General features: G+C 38.6%; 1 protein-coding gene across 5 annotated transcripts in view; it reads right to left on the bottom strand.

Annotated features, from left to right (window-relative positions):
• NADK (NAD kinase) overlaps nucleotides 1–21,272 on the bottom strand; it is a 44,093-nt gene that overhangs the window by 9,023 nt on the left and 13,798 nt on the right. For 2 of the 5 annotated variants that reach the window (XM_075027200.1, XM_075027199.1), the window contains exons 2-4: nucleotides 10,163–10,376; nucleotides 5,011–5,094; nucleotides 376–505 (exon numbers count right to left, since the gene is read on the bottom strand). In XM_075027200.1, the coding sequence (XP_074883301.1) occupies nucleotides 376–505; nucleotides 5,011–5,094; nucleotides 10,163–10,335 (387 nt within the window). In that variant the 5' untranslated portion in view covers nucleotides 10,336–10,376. Of the gene's footprint in view, nucleotides 1–375; nucleotides 506–2,696; nucleotides 2,788–5,010; nucleotides 5,095–10,162; nucleotides 10,377–15,308; nucleotides 15,504–19,178; nucleotides 19,256–21,272 lie in introns of those variants that run through there. The other 3 variants (XM_075027201.1, XM_075027198.1, XM_075027202.1) reach the window with 3 other exon arrangements.

Genomic DNA, 21,272 nt, shown 5'->3' with positions numbered 1-21,272 from the left:
ACCCTCCCCATAATTTGCATTAGTTTAAAACATATAAATAATAATTTACAGAAGTGGTCTGCATCTCTTGGTTGCGGGGTTTATTTTTAATGTGTGGTCTAATTCCAGTGAGAATTTTGCAGCACGCACAGACCATCTAATGAATTAAACTAAACTAAACTTTGGAATATAGGTTGCATGATACAGTAACACTGCTGTTTGTTCAAGGCTTAAAGCTTTTTATATCTCATTCCCTGTAACTTAGAACTGCAAACAGAATGAAGCAAAGTTTTGAGTTTACTTTTTTTTTTTTAAGCTCAACAGAATCAGTAATTGAGAACAGTTTAGATGTAAAATTTTTAATTATGGTTAAAAATAGAATTTACATTTCATTACCTCAGTAAGATACACACAAAGCTCTTTAAAAGGCTGCAGCAGACTAGCATCACGTATCTTTTTAATAACAAGGACGCTCTTGGGAGGTTTGTTCCATGTCAACCGCTGGCTTGCTGGATCCTGAATGTGCCTAGAGAATAGAAAAAAAGACAATGTTACTACATTTTGCTTTGATAACGTTCTGGTCAGTTAAGAATATATCCTTAATTATAATTGCACGCAGTCCTAGAACAATAGAAATAAGGATGCAATAGATCGTGTTGTAACGATGCCTTTCCCCCCATGAAACCAATCAGTGCTTTACTATATTAAGATAGTAACACAGTATTAAAGTGTCCATTCTTATAACTGCTACCATGCTAGCAACACAAGCAAACGGAGACTTTAACAGAAGCACTACAAAAGCTCCTGGATCAAGTTCTTGAACTGACATCTTCCCTGATGCTTCGAGCCGTAATGCTTTCCTCTTATCTTGTCTTAGTGCTCTCTCCTCTTAAGACAACTCAAAATAAGGAGAAACATCCAATCAGAGAATCAGAAAAAGCTACGGCATAAACGTTTTTCCCATCCAATACTCTAAGTCAAACAGCTTAAGTCAATGTGAATTTAAAAAATAGTGCAGTAGTTCCAACCCAAATATTCTTTTTAGCAATGCTTCCTTCAGCACTTTTTCACTGATACCAGTATACAGTCACAGTTTTCTCAATACAGTTTGAAGCCTGTAGATGCAGACACAAATTCTACAGTTTCATACTAAACAAGACCATTACAAGAGAAGGGCAAATAATTAAGATTCACGTGGTCATCTGTACAAAATCCTCAAGATAAGCCTCAACAACTATGACAACACTGTAGTACATAAACTCTATTCTGGGAAGTCTGCATTTGCAGCTCTTATACTTCCTATGACAAAGCCTCATAAATAAAGGGCTTAAACAGGTACAGATGCCTGTATACTTCTATTCCAGGCAAACATTACAGATATGTAAGCATACATAACTTTTGTGCAAAATTTCTTTAAAACTCTAATCTATATATTATTTTAATGTTGATCCCAAAACAAGTTTATCTGCTTAAAGCAGCACAACTACCAATTAAAAAAAAAATAAATCCAAAACCAAAAAACCCCACCAAAACCAAAAACACACAAAACTTTTTAAAGTATTTTAAAACTCCTGTCTGCCTATTGTCAGGACAGTATTCTAAGACTTGAGAACCTCAAGAACTAAATATATAAATATACAAATAATTTTACAGCTTTCAAGAGGGTTCAGTAAGAGAACACTCATGTTGCTCTGTAATACATTTAGTTGATTTAGGAATACCCAGCTCTATTTTCCTTCTTCATTTATATCTACTTCTAAGCTACATAATTTCACAGTTGTATTTCGCATGTTACAAGCATCCCATCCTTTTCCATATGGTGCAGATATAATCCATAAAGCAAAGCAGATTAGTATAAATGCTGAACAAGCCAAATTTACAAAGAGATTTGGATTTAGCACTTCAAGGGTTAAAATAAAACAGATGATGATACTGGAGGTATAATAACCTGCTCATTTTCCTTTCCAAAATGCCTATACTCTACACATAAATACAGCAGAAACTAGAGATTAATGAAGTAGTCTAATACCAATAACCTTTACTAACAAACAGTGCCATCTCTCCTTCTAAATATCATTACATAACACAGAATACAAATATGCAGTTACACTCGGTATCACACACAGGTTTTCAACATTACATTATGCGCCATCTCGTATTTTACAGTCAAGGAATCATAGAACAGTGGAGGCTGGCAGGCACCTCTGGAGATAGTCTAGTCCAATCCCCTGGCTCAGCGTAAGGGCACTTTGAAGATACCATCCTCGGTCTCAGATATCACCATGAATCTGAGATTACTATGAATCTGGAAGGCTTCCTCTGACTTGACTAACCAACCAATAGCTAAATTGAAAATAAACCAAAACAAAATAAAACCAAATAGGAAGAGCTGCATTCATGTGTTTATTGGTGCCAAACAGTTGCAAAGGAACTAAAGCTGAAGTTTTATATGCCATTTCCAGTACAAATGGTGACTAAGGAAGCGTTTTCTATACTAAAGTTAAATTTATAAAATTAAATTCCTCAAATTTCAACACTATTAAAAGGTAAAAAATACAAATAGAGAAACCACCCCAAAACCATTTCAAGATGATCAGGCTATCTTCTAAATCTGGCAAAGAACTAAAGATTGCAGCACTGCTTTTCACTTATAAACCTAGAACTAATACAGACTTCATTCAAATGAAGGACAGTCTGCCTATTTCAACTGTACTCACCAATGCCACGTAGTTCTACTAAATGAAAGATTATTCATAACATGCTCTAAGATCTTCATGTTTCTTTCCAGGAGTCAGGCAAATGCAACAGCTCCAAAAAAAAAAAAAAAGGCTGAGGCTTTTATCACTTAATAAACTGCTACCTCAAAGAAAACATTTTTCTCTGAATTTTTTTTTCCCCAGTTAAGTACGTCAAATCAGTCCCAAATAAAAAGTTGTGAGGCTTTACAGAAAAATCCTGTATAAAACATCTATTACAGATCTTCAGAGGCAAGATTTCATAAGAAAAATCCTATTTCAAGAAAGAATTTAAAAATGGGTATTTGACCTCCCCTCTCCTCAACAACACAAGCACCTGATTCTTTTTTCACTGAATAGTCATTCAATTCTTCTGGTCATCTTACATAACAGTCTTCGGAAAGCAGGTCTTTCAATACAATCATCAACACTAGCACTTAAAGAGACACCAAGACCTTCACTAACTTTTGCCCGTACATAAAAACTAAGATTTTCTGTTAAAAAATTCTCTCCAGGGAAGAGAGTTTAACAGTATTACTGACTGTAGAGAAGAAAAACCCAAACAAAAAGGTTTTTCTTGTTTTTTAAAAACCACAGCAAAAATCTTCAAGTAAGAATAGTAATTTACAATTTGGTCTTCAAATAGTCCTTTCCTTCAATCACCTGAGAGCACCCTTTTCTCCCCAGCTGTTCTGAACACGGCATAAGCAGTCTTTTCCCCAGCAAGCAGCGTGCATTTAGTATTGCCTGCAGCCTCTGTACTCAACTGATCTTGACACTATCATTACATACAATATAATGCCAGCCCAGCCCATGGGGAGGAGCACATTTACCAGTCAGGTGGGTAAACATACAATGCAAGCTAGGTTTTCAGATGAACTGCAGCGCTCCAAGCCACCAGCCTTAGAACAGACAGAAAGAACAAGGAAGCTGAGAGTTACTGTACACTGCAAGATTTCCACCACACCCTCGCAGGAAAAGTTAGGATACCACCAACCTGTTTTGAGGAAGACTACTACTATTTAGGTAAAGATTTAGGCAACTAAATACTTAAATACCTTATGTTTAACTGAAAAGAACAATGAAATAAAACTTTTTAAAGGGACAAAAATAGGGACCACTAACTTGGTTAATCTGTAGAACCCTGACATTCCTCATTTGACCAAGTCAAGACACCATTTATTAAGTATAGAATACAAGGTGTAAAAAGCAACACTTCTATACCACCCAACCTACAAAATTAAAATGTTTATATGCCTGCTAAGCAGAAACCAACCCTTTTTTTCACATTAAGTTTATCTGCAGAGTCCAAAAGCAAACTTGCCTTAATGATATTCATACACTGAAAGTGCCATAGATCAAATACAAAAATTCAAACTACTAGCTCAAACACATAATACCAAGAGAGAGAAGGCTTTCCTCAGATTTCACAGTACACAGAACAATTTCTCCTCCTTTCCTTGTGTTGTCCATAAAAATTTTTGCTCCTTTATTGTTCAGAAACACTGCTCTTTACATACTTCAAGATGGAATAAAGGAAATGCTACCAATAGCTTCTCCGTATCACAATTAGGTTTCTATAAGGGTGTTTAATACACATGGCAAGTTTACTGTCAATTACGTTGGAAAGTGTTCATTATAGTTGCCATTGTTGACATCAAACTATGGATTGCAGATTAGGCAAAACACGTCTAAACAAAATTTCAATACTTAATACTATTCACATGCCCTGCTGTATTTTATGTGAAATGGTTAATTTTTTTTTCCAATATACATATACTGAGCTCTGAAAAAACTCCCATTAGTTTAGGTAGTAGATAGTGGGCTTAAGAACACCACATTAATTAGTAATGTAAAACCAATAAAATTAATTTTGTTTTATGTCTGCAGGAAGTATTCCAACCGGCAAAACCACTATAAATCCATACAGAGAAATACTGATTAAGTCCTATCACCCCTTGGGAGAAAAAAAACCCCAAAAATTACAATCAAACCCATATTAGATTTTTCAACATGCAGATCAAGCTAATGCACATCTAATGGGGTTTTAGTTGAGGATACAGTTCAGCAGTGCTATCCGTTCTCCTTTGACTGACTTTTTAAATGATGAACATGTGATGAAAATGGCAGGCCAATTTTGGCAATGATGACCCCAAGTTGGCAACCAAGCAACGTGAAAATCTCTAAATGTCAGGTAAAATACAAACAATCCTGATTAGGGGGTGAATAGTAGAAAAGCAAACTTTTTTCTTTCCCATAGAATAAGCATAATACCATTCATTTGACAAGTACTTACATAATCGTTTTAGGATTTTGCAGCATACAGGCCTTTGGTCCAAATGTGGTCACTGGGCATGGTCCATGCAAGGAGCGTGTTCTCCTAAATACATATATATATATAAAAAAATAAATAAATAAATGTGATGACAAACTGGGTATAATTAGCTCCCCAACCACCAAAACCACTTCTTTGAAGAAGCTGCACTACGCAATACAGGGCAAAGTACATTTCTTAATTGTGGTTGACCAGCCAATGTAATTTTACACATATTAGCTCTCACATGTCAAATCTAAAACTTAGTTCCTGTACCTACTCCTTGAAAGTGATTTTAATCAAAGCCTCACTCATAGTTTATCCTTTCCACATACAGAGTAATCACTTCCTAAATATTACTATCAGGTACATATTCTTCTTGTATTCATTTCATCTTCACTTTGCACAAAGGAAGCATCGCAGCCTCAAAGAAGATATGGTCAAGTTTTCTCAAGTTGGTTCTGTGAATTCATGTCAAGCCTGCAAAGATTCTATTCAGTCTCAACTCTTCTTGACACTACAATACAGAACAGTACATGTGTGTCTCAGAGAGACCAAAAAAATGTGTAGATAAATCCCAAATTATAGAAACGTAATCCATTTTCAAGGTCTCACTACTGTGAAAAGGAAAATTCCTATGTTAAAGAAACAAAGCACAGAAAATTCCTGTTTCAGAATGAGCTATATACTTCTTACATATTAAAAAAAAAACTTTGATTTTTTTTAAAGCTAGAGTAAGAAGGCACCTAAATAACTGAAGGACACATTTTTCAGCTCCTCCGTTTGTTGTAATCCTAAATAATAGTCAAGATGATAGCATAAACAAGTATTTAACACTTCAAGTACTCAGCCAGGTACTTGAGCAGTAGTTGACTGAACATTTCAGATTTTGTAGAAAGTTATTTAATAACACCGAGAAATTATCAAATGAGATTGGCAACATTCGAAAGAAACTCAAAATATGTCTGTAATAACACTAGCTGAGCGAAAGAACAGCAGCATTCATGTTTTTTTAGGTGATTCAGTAGTCTCACAATCTTCACTTAACAAGTGTGCCTAATCAATTAATTAAAATACAGAGTGTAAGCCAGGACTTTTGTTTACATAGTATAAGCACTTTCTCTTCCATAATATTTTGGCCTGCATTAATGTCTGTTGACAGTGAGCAAGCAAACTACTAAGCATACAAACAAAAAAATAAGCCCAAGGCTGCTGTTGTCAGGCCATGTTCTCAGCAAAAAAAACTACAATGACTAATAGCTGTGTCTCATTAGGGTGTATAAAGGATTAGTCTGCATCAATTCTTAAGTGACTTCAGCTTCACTGCTGCAGACACAATAACCATGATACCTTCTTTTCTGTATTTCTTGAAGCACTACATCTTATCGAAGAGCACACAATTTTAGAGCAGGACATGAAGAATGATTAAATGTGGTATAAATACACATAAAATAACTTAATGAGTGCTCTTCATCTCAATAAGGTACAGTAACGTATATAAATTAGGTTTCCCAGTGTAAGGCTTGACAAGCATTTACAATGAAGTCTCCAACACCAAGGCAATACCTTCAGATTTTTTTGCCATGGTCAAGTCACAGTAATGGTGTCCTGATCATTTAAACACTTTTTGTTGTTGTTTAGATGTCTGTACTTAATAAATTAATAAAATGCAAATCCTTCAATTCTAAGGTATATGGAGATACCTATCTGCAGTACCAGGACTTAGTTTTGAATAGGTAGGAAAAACTCTAATTTTTTCCATTTATTTATCTAATAAGAGCTAATATGATCTTTGTCTTCAAATAAGTAGGAGCTCTGAAATGTCATTTATCCTCAAACTTAAATCCCATCCAGAACACAGGATTACTCCTAGCTCCAGGATGAGATTATCTGGAGCAAGTCAGAACCGTTCTGCCTTACTTCCCTCGCACATCCTTCAGCAAATCTGCAAATGGGAGCAAAACTTATTCAAGCCATGTAACTGTTGAAACATTATGTAAATGCTATTAGATTTATTCCATTAAAAAAAAAGGGGGAAATATGTCCTTCCTGTGCTTAATTCAATTAAAACACAGGAACTGGTAACTAACTTATTGCTTGGCAGTAACAAATCTATTACTGCACTACCTTCTATTGTGTATATTATAAAGTAGCTCAGAGCAGCCTGATGACTCACTCTTAGTATAAAAAATCCTCCTCAGAAATCTAACATGAAAACCAGATGACAGGTTAAAAAGATATAATTAAGGAATAACAGCAACATCTTATTTGTTGCATGCCTAATAAAACAGGCGTGTGTACGATTTGAATTCCAATAATGAAAATGGGTATTTAATTTCCTACATTTAACACATAAAAGTTGTTATTTTTTTCCATTTGTAAGTCTAGGCATGATTAATCCAGTCAGATAAGAGTATTACTAAGTGTTTTATAAAGTTTATGTTATTTCTATTAAAACAGAAAAATGAGTAAGGACTGACATAGAGATTCATGTGTGTACCAATACGTTTAAAGAAACAGTAAGTCTCTATCTACTTGTTAACAATTACACTCAAAATCGGGATAGTTAAATAACACCCTGGCAACATCACCTCCCACTTCTTGCTCCACTCAAGTAACTTGCTTCTCCCAAATAACTCTCTTTTTTGCCTTCTTTCAACACAGGTCGTTATTCCATGCCACTCCCAGTAATTGGCTAAACTCTGTTCCTACAAGAGGCATTAAATATCCATATCTGACCTTCATGACATTCAAACAAAAGTTTTCTCTGCAAGCTCTAATTAATCATTGGTATACATTTTTGTTGAGATTTTACTTGGTTTTAGTAATAACCTATGCACTATTCAAGCAATAGAAGGTAAAATGTTTGAGTGAACAGAATTTAAAGTTTTTTGTAGGAAGACTGTCTTTGCTAAGAATAAGCAGCAACACACTGGAAATTATACATCTTTTAGGAAAATATACTTGCCAGTTCACAGCAGATAGGCCACCACTTCAATCTGAATACTACATAGCAAGCCCAAGATCACTTTCTGGCATTCTACAAAATGCCTTGTGACAATTTTGCACTAAATTGAAGACAGCCAGTGAATGAATGCAGAGCATCTTAATGAAAAAAAATCTCGTAAGCCATAACCCTAATTCAAACCCACAATGGGTAGAGTCTACAAAGATCACTTCTGGTTTGAAAAGTAGTTATTTAGCTAGAAGATAATAATACAAAAAAATTTAGATCACATGGTCTTTTACACAGGTTGACTGAAGTCTACATTCTTAAAGGTCTAAGCAGAGAAGAGAAAAAAACCCAGTTTTACAGCACGCTTTTAATGTAAAGTCTTACATATTGACTATGACACACAACACAGTAGCTAGAACAGTACAGTCAGAGCACAGTCCTTTATGAACATTTTCCAAAAGCGTTAAAGTACACTGACTTTCTGAACTACATATGCGAAGCAAGTATTTTCCTAACCTTTTAACCTCTTCAGGTAAAGGCTTTTAGTTTGCCTCCCTTCACCATAAAGCTTCCCCCTGTGATCTTCAGTCTCACCCACATATGCTCTGCCTTGCAAGAGCATTCCTACCAGCAAAGCAGTAACTCTGGACGAGAATTTCATCTGTTGAGAAACTCCTCCATGATTCTGTCCGTGCTTTTATAGAGGGCCACAATGTAAGTAAAAGTTCTGCTATGCTTCCCACAAGATCAAGACACGCTGCTACCACAGCAGGCTACTCAATATTTACAATGGGTCCAAAGATCACAAAAATCAAAAGTTCTATCCAAGCTGTCCACATGACAAGAGCCTTGCAACTAGATTAGAAATTTGGCTCAAAACAAAAAAAAAAGGGGGGGGGGGGGGGGGGAGGGCGTTTCTCACTGCTGTGAAACTATCTGCAAGCACAACTACTTTGCGCTGCCTCACATTACCATATAACTTAAATACTTATACAGGTTTTTAATACACAGCACTAAAGCTCTAGCTAGAGCATTTGCAAAAATCTGCAGAAGTGTCTCTACTGTTGATTGATTCTTTTTTGAGACTATGAACTCTGCAAATACCTGCTTTGACAGCCATACCATTTTGATTACAGGTCTGCTCTTAGTCTACCCCCAACCTTTAACTTCCTGCCTTCATTTTGGACTAACAACCTTTTGAAGTACGTTTTAAGAATCCCTTGAAAGCAACTTGCTAAGCAAGAGGTAAAGTTCTGCCTACTAATTAAAGATAGGGAACCAAGCACAAAACTGTTCCTTTCTTGTGACCTGAGCTACTATCAAGCTACGAATTAACATAGCTCAGTACAGATGCATTTGTATTTTATTTCTGGAAGGTACTTAAAATTTCTGAAGCTAGGTTGAAATATGACAAATATCACAGTATTCAAAGTTCAAATCTACCCCAAAAGCCTAAAAGTCAAGTACTTGTGCACAACAGCTTCCTCATATTTGAAAATATTTTGTTTATCTGCTTATGAACAATAACCTTCTAATTTTTTATACTTTAAGAACTTCTCCTAGCTGGAAAGATACCCATACTTTCTTCACTAACTTTCTTACTAAAAAATAATTTCAATACATGATGCTATAGATAGCAGTTTTATGTGCAGACTGTCTTCAAAAAAAGGATCTACTACATTTCCCGTAGCCATTTTTAAATGCAAACACTTCACTGAATCCAGACTCTGACATACTCACTTCAGACAGCATATAAATGGCACATACAGAACAAATGAGTGATGTGTTGTCTTGCTGAAGCTATATCTGCACATATAGAATGTTGCCAAAATATCTACAAAAAGCAGTTCAAGATCTCCCACGAAATACTGAAATAGAAGGCAAGCCTCACAACCAGCCAGAAACTATTTACATGAATGTCAGTTTAGAGGTGACCATCTACATGGCTACTTCAGAAAATCAAGTTCTTTTCACAGCATGAACCACAATAGGATGGTTCACTAATCACCTCCACCTCCCTCTCTACTTATTACCACAAAACACTGTTTTTATTTTTGTTCGTTATCGCTTGAAACAGCTACAAGACTATAGTTATATAAAAAGAGGAGCAAAAATTAAAATGTAGATAATTTTTTTTTTCTTAAAGGTAGCAACAATGGGAAGAACCAAGATCCATACCGGAATTCTTTGGTGCTTCCTAGGGCTGGTGAAGCAGACAAACTTCGTGACTTAGCTCGTCCCCGGCTAGTACTGCTCCACTCCTCATCATCATGACATGTTGAGCAATGATAAGCAGAATCTGAGCTCACATCAGCCTTACTGGTACACAGTTTTTCTCGATTCATCTCCATACTGGAAGTAAAGGAACCTCAGTGAGAGAGAAATTCGATTCCTGTGGAAAAACACCAGGAGAAAGGGAACAGGGAGGAGAGAGAAGAAAAATCTCAGTATTAGCAAAGCTAATAGAATAAGTATTAAACACTGAGTTTACACACTTTGATAAACGCTTCTAGAAAGGATTTGGGCAATTGGTAGTTCTTCAAGGTAATAAGAAGACACTGGAAGGAAAAACAACTAGAATTAAAACGTGTATGTTTCCAGATTTAGAAGAGGCTCATTACTAAGTTGTTTCAAGACTAGCACAGATTCATGTCTCCAGTTATACATGGGATATAATAAATTTGTGTTAGATACTGAAGAGGAAGAAAAGCTTTAAGTATTTGCCAAGGAATCAAGACTCAAGAAAAACTAAAGTCTCCTATTAAGCTACACATATATTGAAAAAATAAAACTACAATACTCTAAGCTAGAACAGAAAAAAAAAAAAGTCAAAGTAAGCACAAAAATAACGCAATAAAGATAACCTTAATAAACTTCAGTTCTTCAAAAAAATGAGATTAATACCAAGCTGAGAAGAGATAAAAACAAGTTCGAGGACGATACCAAAGTTCTTAAATCATTTGTGACAAACTGGGGATATGGTCCAAAACAAACAAGATGAAATAGGGACAAATGTGAAGTATTTCACTTCCACGAATAATCAGCGCAAATAAAAGATAAACAGCTAGCTAGACAGCAATTTTGCAGAAGTAAAAAAAAAATCGCCAAAAAACCCAGCAAAAACCAAACTAAATAAGCACCCTTCCCCAAAAGTACTAGAAATCCTGTATGTAAGTTCCCATCATTATTTGAACCAAGTAGAAGAAGCCTTATCAGAATATAAAGCAACTTTCAGTGTATGAATGAACACTGAACTATAAACAAATAGTATCTAAGATAATGCAGTCCAGAGGAACAGTACATTCCTTAAGTCAGTTGACTTCAGCATGGGGAAAAAGTTGGTTCATTAAAAATTTGCAGATCTTTTTAAAACAGTTTCATCACTTTGGAGGCACTTCCTACTGTATCGTGTAGAGAATGGACCATAACATTATTGTAACCATTAAAATGGACTATGACTCTGGAAAATACTCATAGAATAACAATATTTGGTTGTAAAATTACCAGAGGATGACAATCTCCACAATTTTACAAGTACTGTTTCACAGCATCCCAACTTTTAGATAACAAAGCATCAGTAAAATGAAGTTGTAATTTTAGATTGAGCACTGGCTCAGTACTAAATTAGACAAAACCACCATCTAATCAAACTAGAAAATACTAGCCTAGATTAGGCTTACCCTAAGAGAACACCACTACAAAGAGGTACAATTACTGTCAGCCATTAATAATTTATAAGATTCTGCACTTGTAAAGGTATCAGTGTTGTTGGTTACTCATTGCTTAGCATCACCTGCGACCATGACTTGGGAAATAGTCATTTCAACACAGCTAAAATTAGAAAAATGTAACACTATTTATAGACAACTTTAAGCTCAATATAAATTTTGTGCCAGTTAGTTGATTTATGCACCTAATTACTCTGGTTGTGCAAGCACCTATGTAAAAAAGACTGTAAAATCTGACTCAACATAAATTAATTTTAATAGATTTTAATTTGTATTACCTTTTGTCACAACCTCATCAAGCTTCAGGAATACATCTCTGGCTGGTTGTTCCTGAACCAGCTACAGAAAACAAGTCATTCAGATATCCAAGTTTCAGAAAAGAAGCCACTTTAAGATGAGATATTCAGTATCTCTGACTGGAAAGGGTCTTTCAGCATCTTTGTGTGCATGAGGAAAGTTCTTACACTGTTTGCTCTTTAAGCTTCTCCAGCATCTTTATATACCCAGACTTCCATACACTTTACCATCTTTCTGATTTTTAAGGAATTACAGATCTGACTATATCTTTACTGTAATACTATGCTCTTAGCTAATATTAACCAAAACTATTATAGTGAATCAAAACTAATGCTTAGTATACATGAATACATTCCATTTTGTAGAATGAGCCAATAAAAATGCTGGAGATAATCATTCACCAGTGGAGGAGATCAACTCCTCAAGAATAATCCAGACAGGGAAAAAAAAAACCACACTGGAACTGCTGGAGGAGAAAGAGCAGATACCAACAACCACTGCAACTGTGTTTTATTACCAAATTTAGAAACCAGGTATTTCCAAAAGAAAACCTGTCCTCACAGAATTACCTTAAGAAATTTTACACAACAGTTGTTTTTACCTGTATCATTATTTAGCTCTTAATACAAACTGCTGCTAAACTATTTCAGAAGTATTGAGAGTGAAAATCAGCGGAGAGCATCTCCTCTCCTCCTCATGTCCTCTTACCTATCCCCAATAGCATATTTCTCAAAGACATTCCTATACCCACATACCGCACTACACATCCACTCTCAAAAGCCAGAATTGTAAGTAATTATTTCTTAAAAATCTGCACTGAAAAATGGGCATACACAAAAATATGACAAGCCCAGGTAGTTAACAGTACATCATTTTCCTTTACTTTCCCATTACATAGGTTATCAACTCCTCATTCCTTTTTATCCAAACACCAGGAGCTTGATCTGAGCCTAGGAAAATAAAAATTACAACAACAGTTAACAAAGCGCATGGAAATGCAATATCTGTGAAAGCAGTTCATGGAGAACTAGTTCTCAGTAACTTCACAGCTGATACATATGCATCCTATTTCACAGCATCACCCTTAACTAAGAGGTGCAGAGAACAAAAATTTATATAGTAAACAATAAATAAAGCGTGTTTCCAAGTGACTTTGTTTGAAGTATCTTCATCTGACAGGTGCTGCCAGTAAAGAAAATCAGATTAGAACAACACTGGAAGTAAGACGGTGTACAGACCTACTAAATACAGCCTAAGAACTTGATATTCCTTCCGTGTAATACTTTCCAATTCAGGATGTTTTAACTACAGCTTACACCATGTACTGTTTAATTAACATTCCCTCATAAGACCTTTATTAAATAAGCAGAATTGACATAAGGACAAAACCATCACTGAACAGCTTCCAGGATTGGATCCAAAAAGTTTAAGCATATGTCACAAACTAGTGAAAAGGCTGCTCTGGTCTAAGTCATGTCCAAAATTAAAAAAAAAAAAAAAAAAAAGGCATTTAATGTTCAGCATTACAGAATGAAGGACAATCGAGAAAGTGTTAATATTTGATATTAAATTTCTGTGATGGTGACATGAAGTAGCCAGTTGAGTCACCTCTCATATGTATCCAACCTTTCACTGTAGTTTCCCATCTTCAACTTCTCTGTCATTATAAATGAATGTTCCCATGAACCAGAACTTCACAGAGGTTTCATCCAACCATCTTTATACAGAAGGATACAATACTATAACATCATCAAAGCTTTGCTACACTGTTCAACTATTATTAAGGAATTACACTCCAGGTAGACTGTAAGAGTCCTAGTTACAAAGGAGTCTGAAACAATTCTACTAAGCTTTCATATATATGCAATCCACACCCAGGTGGCCACGTAAGAGTTATGTGCACCCACATCTTAAAAAGCCATCTTCTCAACTATTTGATCGCACTGAAGAGCGTACAAAGAAATACGACCTTTTGATGCAAGCAGCTACAAAAGGAGCATAAGGCTGCAAATCGTCAAGCGATTTAATTTCCTTTTTAGTAAGCATGCCTGTAAGCTGTTGTTTTGTAACAAACTTTTCCTGTCAAATGTGTTGCCATAAATCATCATGATTAGAGGACTGTTGCAGGGTCCATCCTGACCAAATGCCCACGCTACTTTTAACACACCTTCAAGACTGCAGCATTTCTACTAATTTCTTAGAAATTGCATCAGCCATTCAGAACTCCTCATTTTTTACCTTACTATCAACTTTGTATTAGGCCATAAGAGGACAACATTATATCCAAAGATGGCATCACTTGTCCCATTGCTACAGATCCCTGTTTGCTTAATCACTTAGTTCTGTGGAGAAGGTTTTTTTATTACTATATTTTGCTGAAGAAAGCGCTCCAATAAAGGTTACATGTATATGACTCCATCCCTAAGGCACTAAACCCCCTCTCATCCAAAAAAAAACCAACTGTAGCGGGCAGACAAAAGTTCATTTTTGGTTTAGTTTAGAACTTCATATCCTAGTGTGCCTGAGGAAAAAAACCCAAACTAGTATTCCATATTGAAATTTAGCGGTCTGACAGCAGTTAAAATCTAGTAGCGTGTTTTTTGATTACATATTCAAGTGCTATTTCTACTAAAAACCAGACAGTATGACTATCACGTGTTAAATATCCAGGGAAAACAAGTCCATCTGTTAACCCTTCCGCTTCGGAAACACCACTACATTCCCCTACAATACCAAGGAAGAGTCATCAATAACCTAAACCTCACCGCCAATCCTTTAGTCAGAAAGGTGGACGTTAAGACAAACAAAGAGGAGGTGGACGGCACACGCACACTCCGTGTGTGACCGGGAGATCGCGGGCCACATCAAGCGGTTCTACTTGTTATCCTTTCGGAAAACTACCTCAGGGCTCCTGTCCCCTCACGTTACTAGCGCGCACCGACGGCGCGTTCCCGTTGAAGAGTCCTCCCGGGTTTGCAGCCGTTCCCTGGAAGCCGGCGAAAGAACCGACAACCCGCAGTTTCCCGAGGGCCGCCCCAGGCGGCTGCCCCGGTCTCCGCCGCCGCGGGAAACGACCGCCTCGGGGCCGGGCCGGCGGGACACAGCCGCAGGGGATGCGGGCTCCGCCGCTCCTCGCCCGCCCCGCCTTGGTGCCAGCGGACGGCGGCCCCAAAAACGGGATCGCCCCGCAGCCGGCCCCGCAGCCGGCCCCGCCGCGGGAGGCCGCTCGGCCCCGGCCGAGCTTCTCCGGGGTGCTCCCCCCCCTCAGCGCAACCGCCCTCCCGGTTCCCCCGACTCACCGCGGGGCGCGCCCCCCCCCGGCCTGCTCTCCCGCTCGGCGGAGCGTCCCGGCCCCCTCGGCCCCTTTCAGAGGCCGGCACGTCGACCCCGACGGTGGCGGTGCTGGTGGCGGTGGTGTTGGCGGTGGCGGCGGCCGCGGTCGCTCCCGGGCAGTGAGCGGGGCCGGCGGACCCTGCGCGCCTCCATCGTCCTCTCTCCGCCTCCTCAGGAACGTCGGCCCCGCAGGCGGGGCAACGCGCATGCGCCACAGCACCGCCCTCAGCCTGGGCGACCCGCCCTTGCGCAGCCCGGAGCGGGCGGGGCAGCACACGCCTGCGCGGGCTCCCACCGGCAGCGGCAGCGCGGCTGCGCATGCGCGGCGGCGGGCGGGGGGGGGGGTGGCGGGGGCATCGTTGCGCATGCGCGGCCGCAGGGCGGGTAGCGCTGCGTTCTGCTTTTCAGTCCCTTGTTGCTTTCAATTCGAATTAGACCCCCCAGCCCTCCTCCTTCTCCAAGGCTTCTCCAAGACCTGCTGTGGTTTTGGTCTTTTCTTAATACTGCGACTTCGGCAGTCATCGCCCAGGCGGCCCATGGCAAGAGCAGGACCGGACACTGAAATTACGGCACGTTTTAGAAGGTGCCGGGTGTGTAACATAGGTAATCTCACCCGTAACGTTTAATTTAAGGACAGGCGTGATACAGAGAACGAACTGCTTATTGCTTAATGATTATCTCTCTGTAACTTTACATACCAAGGACTGGTGTTTGTCAAGGATTAAGCCTGTCAGAGACTGGTACTTGGGAGGGATGAGCAAGAGGAAGCCATGAGCAATCGCAAAACTTAATTAAATGTTTGATGAATTTACGATCTTGTTGAGAAGGCACAAGCAGAGGCCTTGCTTGAAGAGATAGGGCTGGAAAAGATAAGAACTCCTGTCTTTGTTCTCATCCTTGTAGATAATTTAGCTTAAACTAGCCATATGGTTTTACATCACTAATGAAAACTTAGATAATAAGAGCACTAACAAGCATTTTTTTTAGGGACTAAGGTGCATTCTTTAGGATAAGATGTATCAAACATGTAAAGGACCATACTGCGCAAAATCACTTGAGGAGTGTCAAGTAGCAGACAAGTGAGGAAGACTACGGAAGACCAGAGGACTCCTGAAGACCACCAGAGACCTTCAATGCGCCTGCATAAAGGACATTTGCATATGCTAATAGTTTCCCAGAAAACTAATGAATATGTATAACATTTCTTAGAAATCTAGTGAATATGTATGTAGAACATGTACTTAAGCTGCACGATTAGGCCCAATGGTGTGCACGATAGGTGGAGCGATCCCCCGTGCACCCAGCGCTGCCAATAAAGAATACCTACTTAATAGTTAATCGAGCTATTGAATTAGTTTCTTTGAATCAGGCGCAGGTTTGTACATTGAATGGCCTTCGTCAGCCTTCTGCTCTTTAGTTCACGCCACACCTTTTAATCCCTTTGCTATGGCTGTAGTTGTTTGCACACACTTCACTCACACTCACCTACCCTGCAATAACTGCCACAAGCTTTCACCTTAATCTTTCCTTAGATCATCAGTTAAATACTCTTTCTGACATAAAATTCTGGCTTGAGAACGCACGCCACCTTAATCTATCAGAATCGCTCTTAATCTCGACTACCAACATAAACCCCTGAAACGCAGGAAACCATTTTCCAGCCTGTCCTCGATCTGAAACCAAATTTTGAGCAAGGGTGAAACAAAACAAAAAGGCATTTGGTTTCCGTGTGCACGCGATCTTGAAATCATCAGGAGCTTTGTCACAAACTTCAACAGAGGTACGATCAGGCCCCTGTATAGATGCCAACCAGAAAACAATCTTTCACAGTTACCAAAACCAATCAGGTTTTCTAATTTCTAAATCGCATTTTCAACCAATACTACTTTACAGAGATCATAGACTCATAGATGTAGCTCACGGGATTGTATGTCAGGATAAATCCACAAAGTGAGAAGTTACACCCTTTGAGAATGTGGCAATTTGGGGTTTTTTTTCTTCTTCCTTTATGCAGAAATCTATGTTTTCAGGAAACTGGGGAGCTACAAAGAAGTGACAGTCAACAAATGACAAGACAAACTTGAAAAAGAGGAAGCAGTTGCTACGTATGGGGAAATCTCATAGGCGATGTTACACCACTTTCTAAAAAGTGCAGTATTTTGAGTCCCAATCTCTCTTTAATCCTCCGTCCAGACAATGTTAAGAGCCAGTCTGCAAGAAATTAAGGAAATGATACACAGTTCTATGAAGTTAATGATATCTTGGAGACTCTAACGTCTCTCAGGTGCTGAAAGAGATATTCAAACTATAAAGGGACAACATGACACTAGGAAGGAATATAGCACTAACTTTTACAGAGTCGAAACATTCATCTTAAAAGCTGCAATAAAACAACACGTCCCAGCAGAGAGGAACCATGCTCGGACACAGTGCCTTTGTTAACCGTGCCTGTCCATACCCAATTACTGACTACAAAAGCTAACCAAGGAGTAAATTTTCATTTGAGTTGGCTCTTGGGATGGATTTTTCCAAATTCATTAAGATGAAAGTGATAAATTACCACTAGAACCATTTTCCACAAGAATATGTATTGGCTGTTAAAAAAAGACATTTCGAAGTGGCAGGGGTTCTTCCCCATGCACAGTAACCTCATGCAGTTTCTCAACATTTTGCATGAGGCATGAAGTCTGCAACATGATGAACACTTATCCTTATTAATTGATGGAGATAAGACTGCTAATCAGCTGAGCCTATCCTATTTATAAAAGAGCTACAGTTATAACAGCAGCTCTGAGCTGCCCAGGTTCAGCAGCGACCTTGGAAGCTCTGTTTGCTGGTCTGGATGAATATAACAGACTGGTAACACCTCTTCACTCACCTACAGACTGAAGTGCCGTGAGAAATAGAAGAGTCTTATGTCACTTTTGAGCCTGTCCTCCCTAACACCAGTTACACAATCAGAACAGTGCAGCTCAGCACTCTAACCCAGGTTGTGCTTCCTTTCTCCAGGAAAGACACCGGGGAAAAAAAGAGAAACGTTGGCAGTAACACTGAGAAATAAGCATAAAAACATACTGGGTTTTTTCTACTAAGGCGCTCAGTTCTGTGAAATATAATTTGGCTGGCTTTAGATTAAAAAAAAAAAGATAAGTAAACAATAATGCTATTGCTTGTTTGACTAATTGCACAGAAGACTGGTGCCTGATACAGAGAGGCTCTGTTCAATCTCCATCTGCAACCCAAACCTACCTTCAGCAGGAGGTATTTCCACTGAACAGGAAACAATTAACAAGTTGTCTCTATTAACACCTAACAGGGTTGAAGAACATAGTTCTTACCTCTCGAACTTAATTTCAAACAGTCTCTGATGACTCAGAATTCCTGAGTCTTGAGAAATAAAAATCTATCACTAAGTTTAAAACCCGATGAAAATGGTGGCACGTGAGTGCAACAAGTAAGCTAGTTATCAACGGTCACAGACTACAAAGCCACTGACATAAAGACAGAGAAATGTATGCCACAGCATTGCATTCATTATTCAGGCTCGTTACAAACACCTCCAATTGTTACGTAAATGTCATTATCCCAATTTTAAAGACTGAACTAGATTAAATGACTTGCACAAGGGTTAAGAAATCTGTGGCACAGCTGAGATAAGCAATCAGGAATGTTGGCATGTAGCCCCACACTCCATCCACTTGACAATACAGATCGTCTTTGTTAATGTCAGGATAGGATTGAGAGCTGTTGGCAGCCAGCAAAGAAAACTTAGGTAACAGGGAGTGGAGAGATCTAACATGTGAAGAGTAGTATCAAAATAGGCACCCAGGACTTACCTCCTATCTCGCAGCAGGATATAGAGAAGAGACAGATCGATGGAGAATGGCTTGGGATACAGCTTGGGGTGTTTTGGAAGGTGTTCCTGTCTCTCCCTGCATGACTAATGGAGTCTGGTTTTTTGTCTTCAAAACAGATAAAAACAATTACTTCCCTCTTTATCAATCTTGTCAGGACTGTAATCTCACTGATACAGGAAATGCCTCTTTGCATGCGCCTGAGAAGCATGCAGTCCATATTTTATGGATTTCCAGTTGCTACCCTAATACAAATAAGAATTAAAAACTAGGTCTACTTATTACACCATTTTACCATTCACAGGAAACCTGGTGATTCCTTTTGAGGAAAGACCTTGATTCACATTAGACTTTGATTCTTTTTAGGGAAGCAGCTTGGTTAATTGGAAAATTTAAAAGCTCGTAGTGGCTTCAGTTTTCCCAGAGAAGACAGAATGAGGTGTTTGATAGGCAAGCACACTGCTGCAGCACTGAATTTCAAGCCAAGTCACTAGCTAAAGGAATTATTTCTGGTTTATGTAGGATCCCTCTAAAGTCAAATACCCCTTAAACCTTTACTAGGCTAAACTTTCCTATTGACAAAGCCAACATTGCCCACAATTCCAAGTGGAGACACTAAAGGGAACTCTAGGGAAAAACTTCTCTTGGTTTTCTATCAAATACCTTCGCCCTGACTGTTTGGGGAGGGTCTGCGCAATTGCAGTTGCCACCTGTCCCCCCCAAGCCACCAGTGCTTCCAACATTTATGATAGGAATGTAGAAGAGATGCCAGAACCCAGCCTTATGGAATTCTAGCTCTCTCATTATTTCAAGGAAACTGGCTTATTTGTACCACCTAGGCTATCATCGGAACACACCCCATCACCTTAACAAACAGCTGAAAGATACTGAAATTGCAACTTCAGCTACTAGTTGGCTCTTGATAGCAAGGGAATCTGGTTGTTCTGGGTCCTTTACTTGCCAGAAGCCATGCAAGTCAAACAAGTAAGATAAACACCTTATTGTTATAATGGAGGAAGTTGGGTCACAAGCTTTCATAACTGCCCAAACTTTGAAAACAGTCTGATGAGCAGCAGCAAAGAAACAAGTAAGATGGTTCCTTTACATTCGATTCCTCTTTGTTATCATGTGTTATCAGTCACACTGACATCTGGAGACCATTCTGCAGCTATGGAATGATTTTAAATAGCAAGAGGGACAAGTTCCAACAGGTGACAGGAAAAGTAAAATGGGCAAACCCTGTTCTTGTCACCAGCAAGGGTTAGCAAGCAGAAGAATTATCACTGATGCTTTTCTTGCTCAGGTGCTGTACAGGTATGAAATACTATGTTCTTATTCCAAAGAGAATGTAGATGGAAGACTCATTCTTACGTCTAGGTTATCACAACAAAAATCTTACCACATACTAGCTGACTGCAGTAAGTACCAAGTAGTCATATGATGCACTGCAAACATGCACATTCATTACTGCAATGCAGCTGATGCTTGTTAATTCATTATGAGTTAACACTTTAACTTCTGCTCTGAAAGTCAGTAGGCAGCCAATCTGCAGCTTGGTCATTAACAAAATTTCCTTGCAGCCCTAAGACACTACAGTTCAAAGTCTAAGAGCTTTGTTGTCCACAATCAGCAAAGTTATTGATATCATCTTACTATATGGCTCTAAAGTCCTTGGAAGTAAGTGCTCCTTTGCAGTGGTTGGCTTATCAGAAAGAGTGTACTGTTGTATTAAACACTGTTAAAAAAAAACCACAAAAACACAAAACAAAAATGCCAGTCCCCAGATTAAAGAAGTTCTTCTTCCTCGTTTTTTTTTTTTTCCTTGTAATTGAGGGTCTTTGTTCCTTTGACCTTTAGGTTTGTGCTGTCCTATGAGTTATCTAATAGCAAAAGAAAGAATTCTAACCAGTCACTTGGTATTACCATGACACCCTTTTATTTTTGTTGATGATAAACCTAAAATCTTGATGGAAGAACTTAAAAAAAAGTGTCTATATCCTGATTTGCTGATGAGGGTCATATGGAGCCAGCTTGCTTTTCACCAAGAGGTGAGCCAAACTAAGGCCAATCCCAACA

This window comes from Buteo buteo, chromosome 5, assembly GCF_964188355.1.
Source record: "Buteo buteo chromosome 5, bButBut1.hap1.1, whole genome shotgun sequence".
Lineage (NCBI taxonomy): Eukaryota > Metazoa > Chordata > Aves > Accipitriformes > Accipitridae > Buteo > Buteo buteo.
The sequence above is the reverse complement of the archived record's forward strand: the minus strand, read 5'-3'. Positions and strand labels throughout refer to the sequence as shown.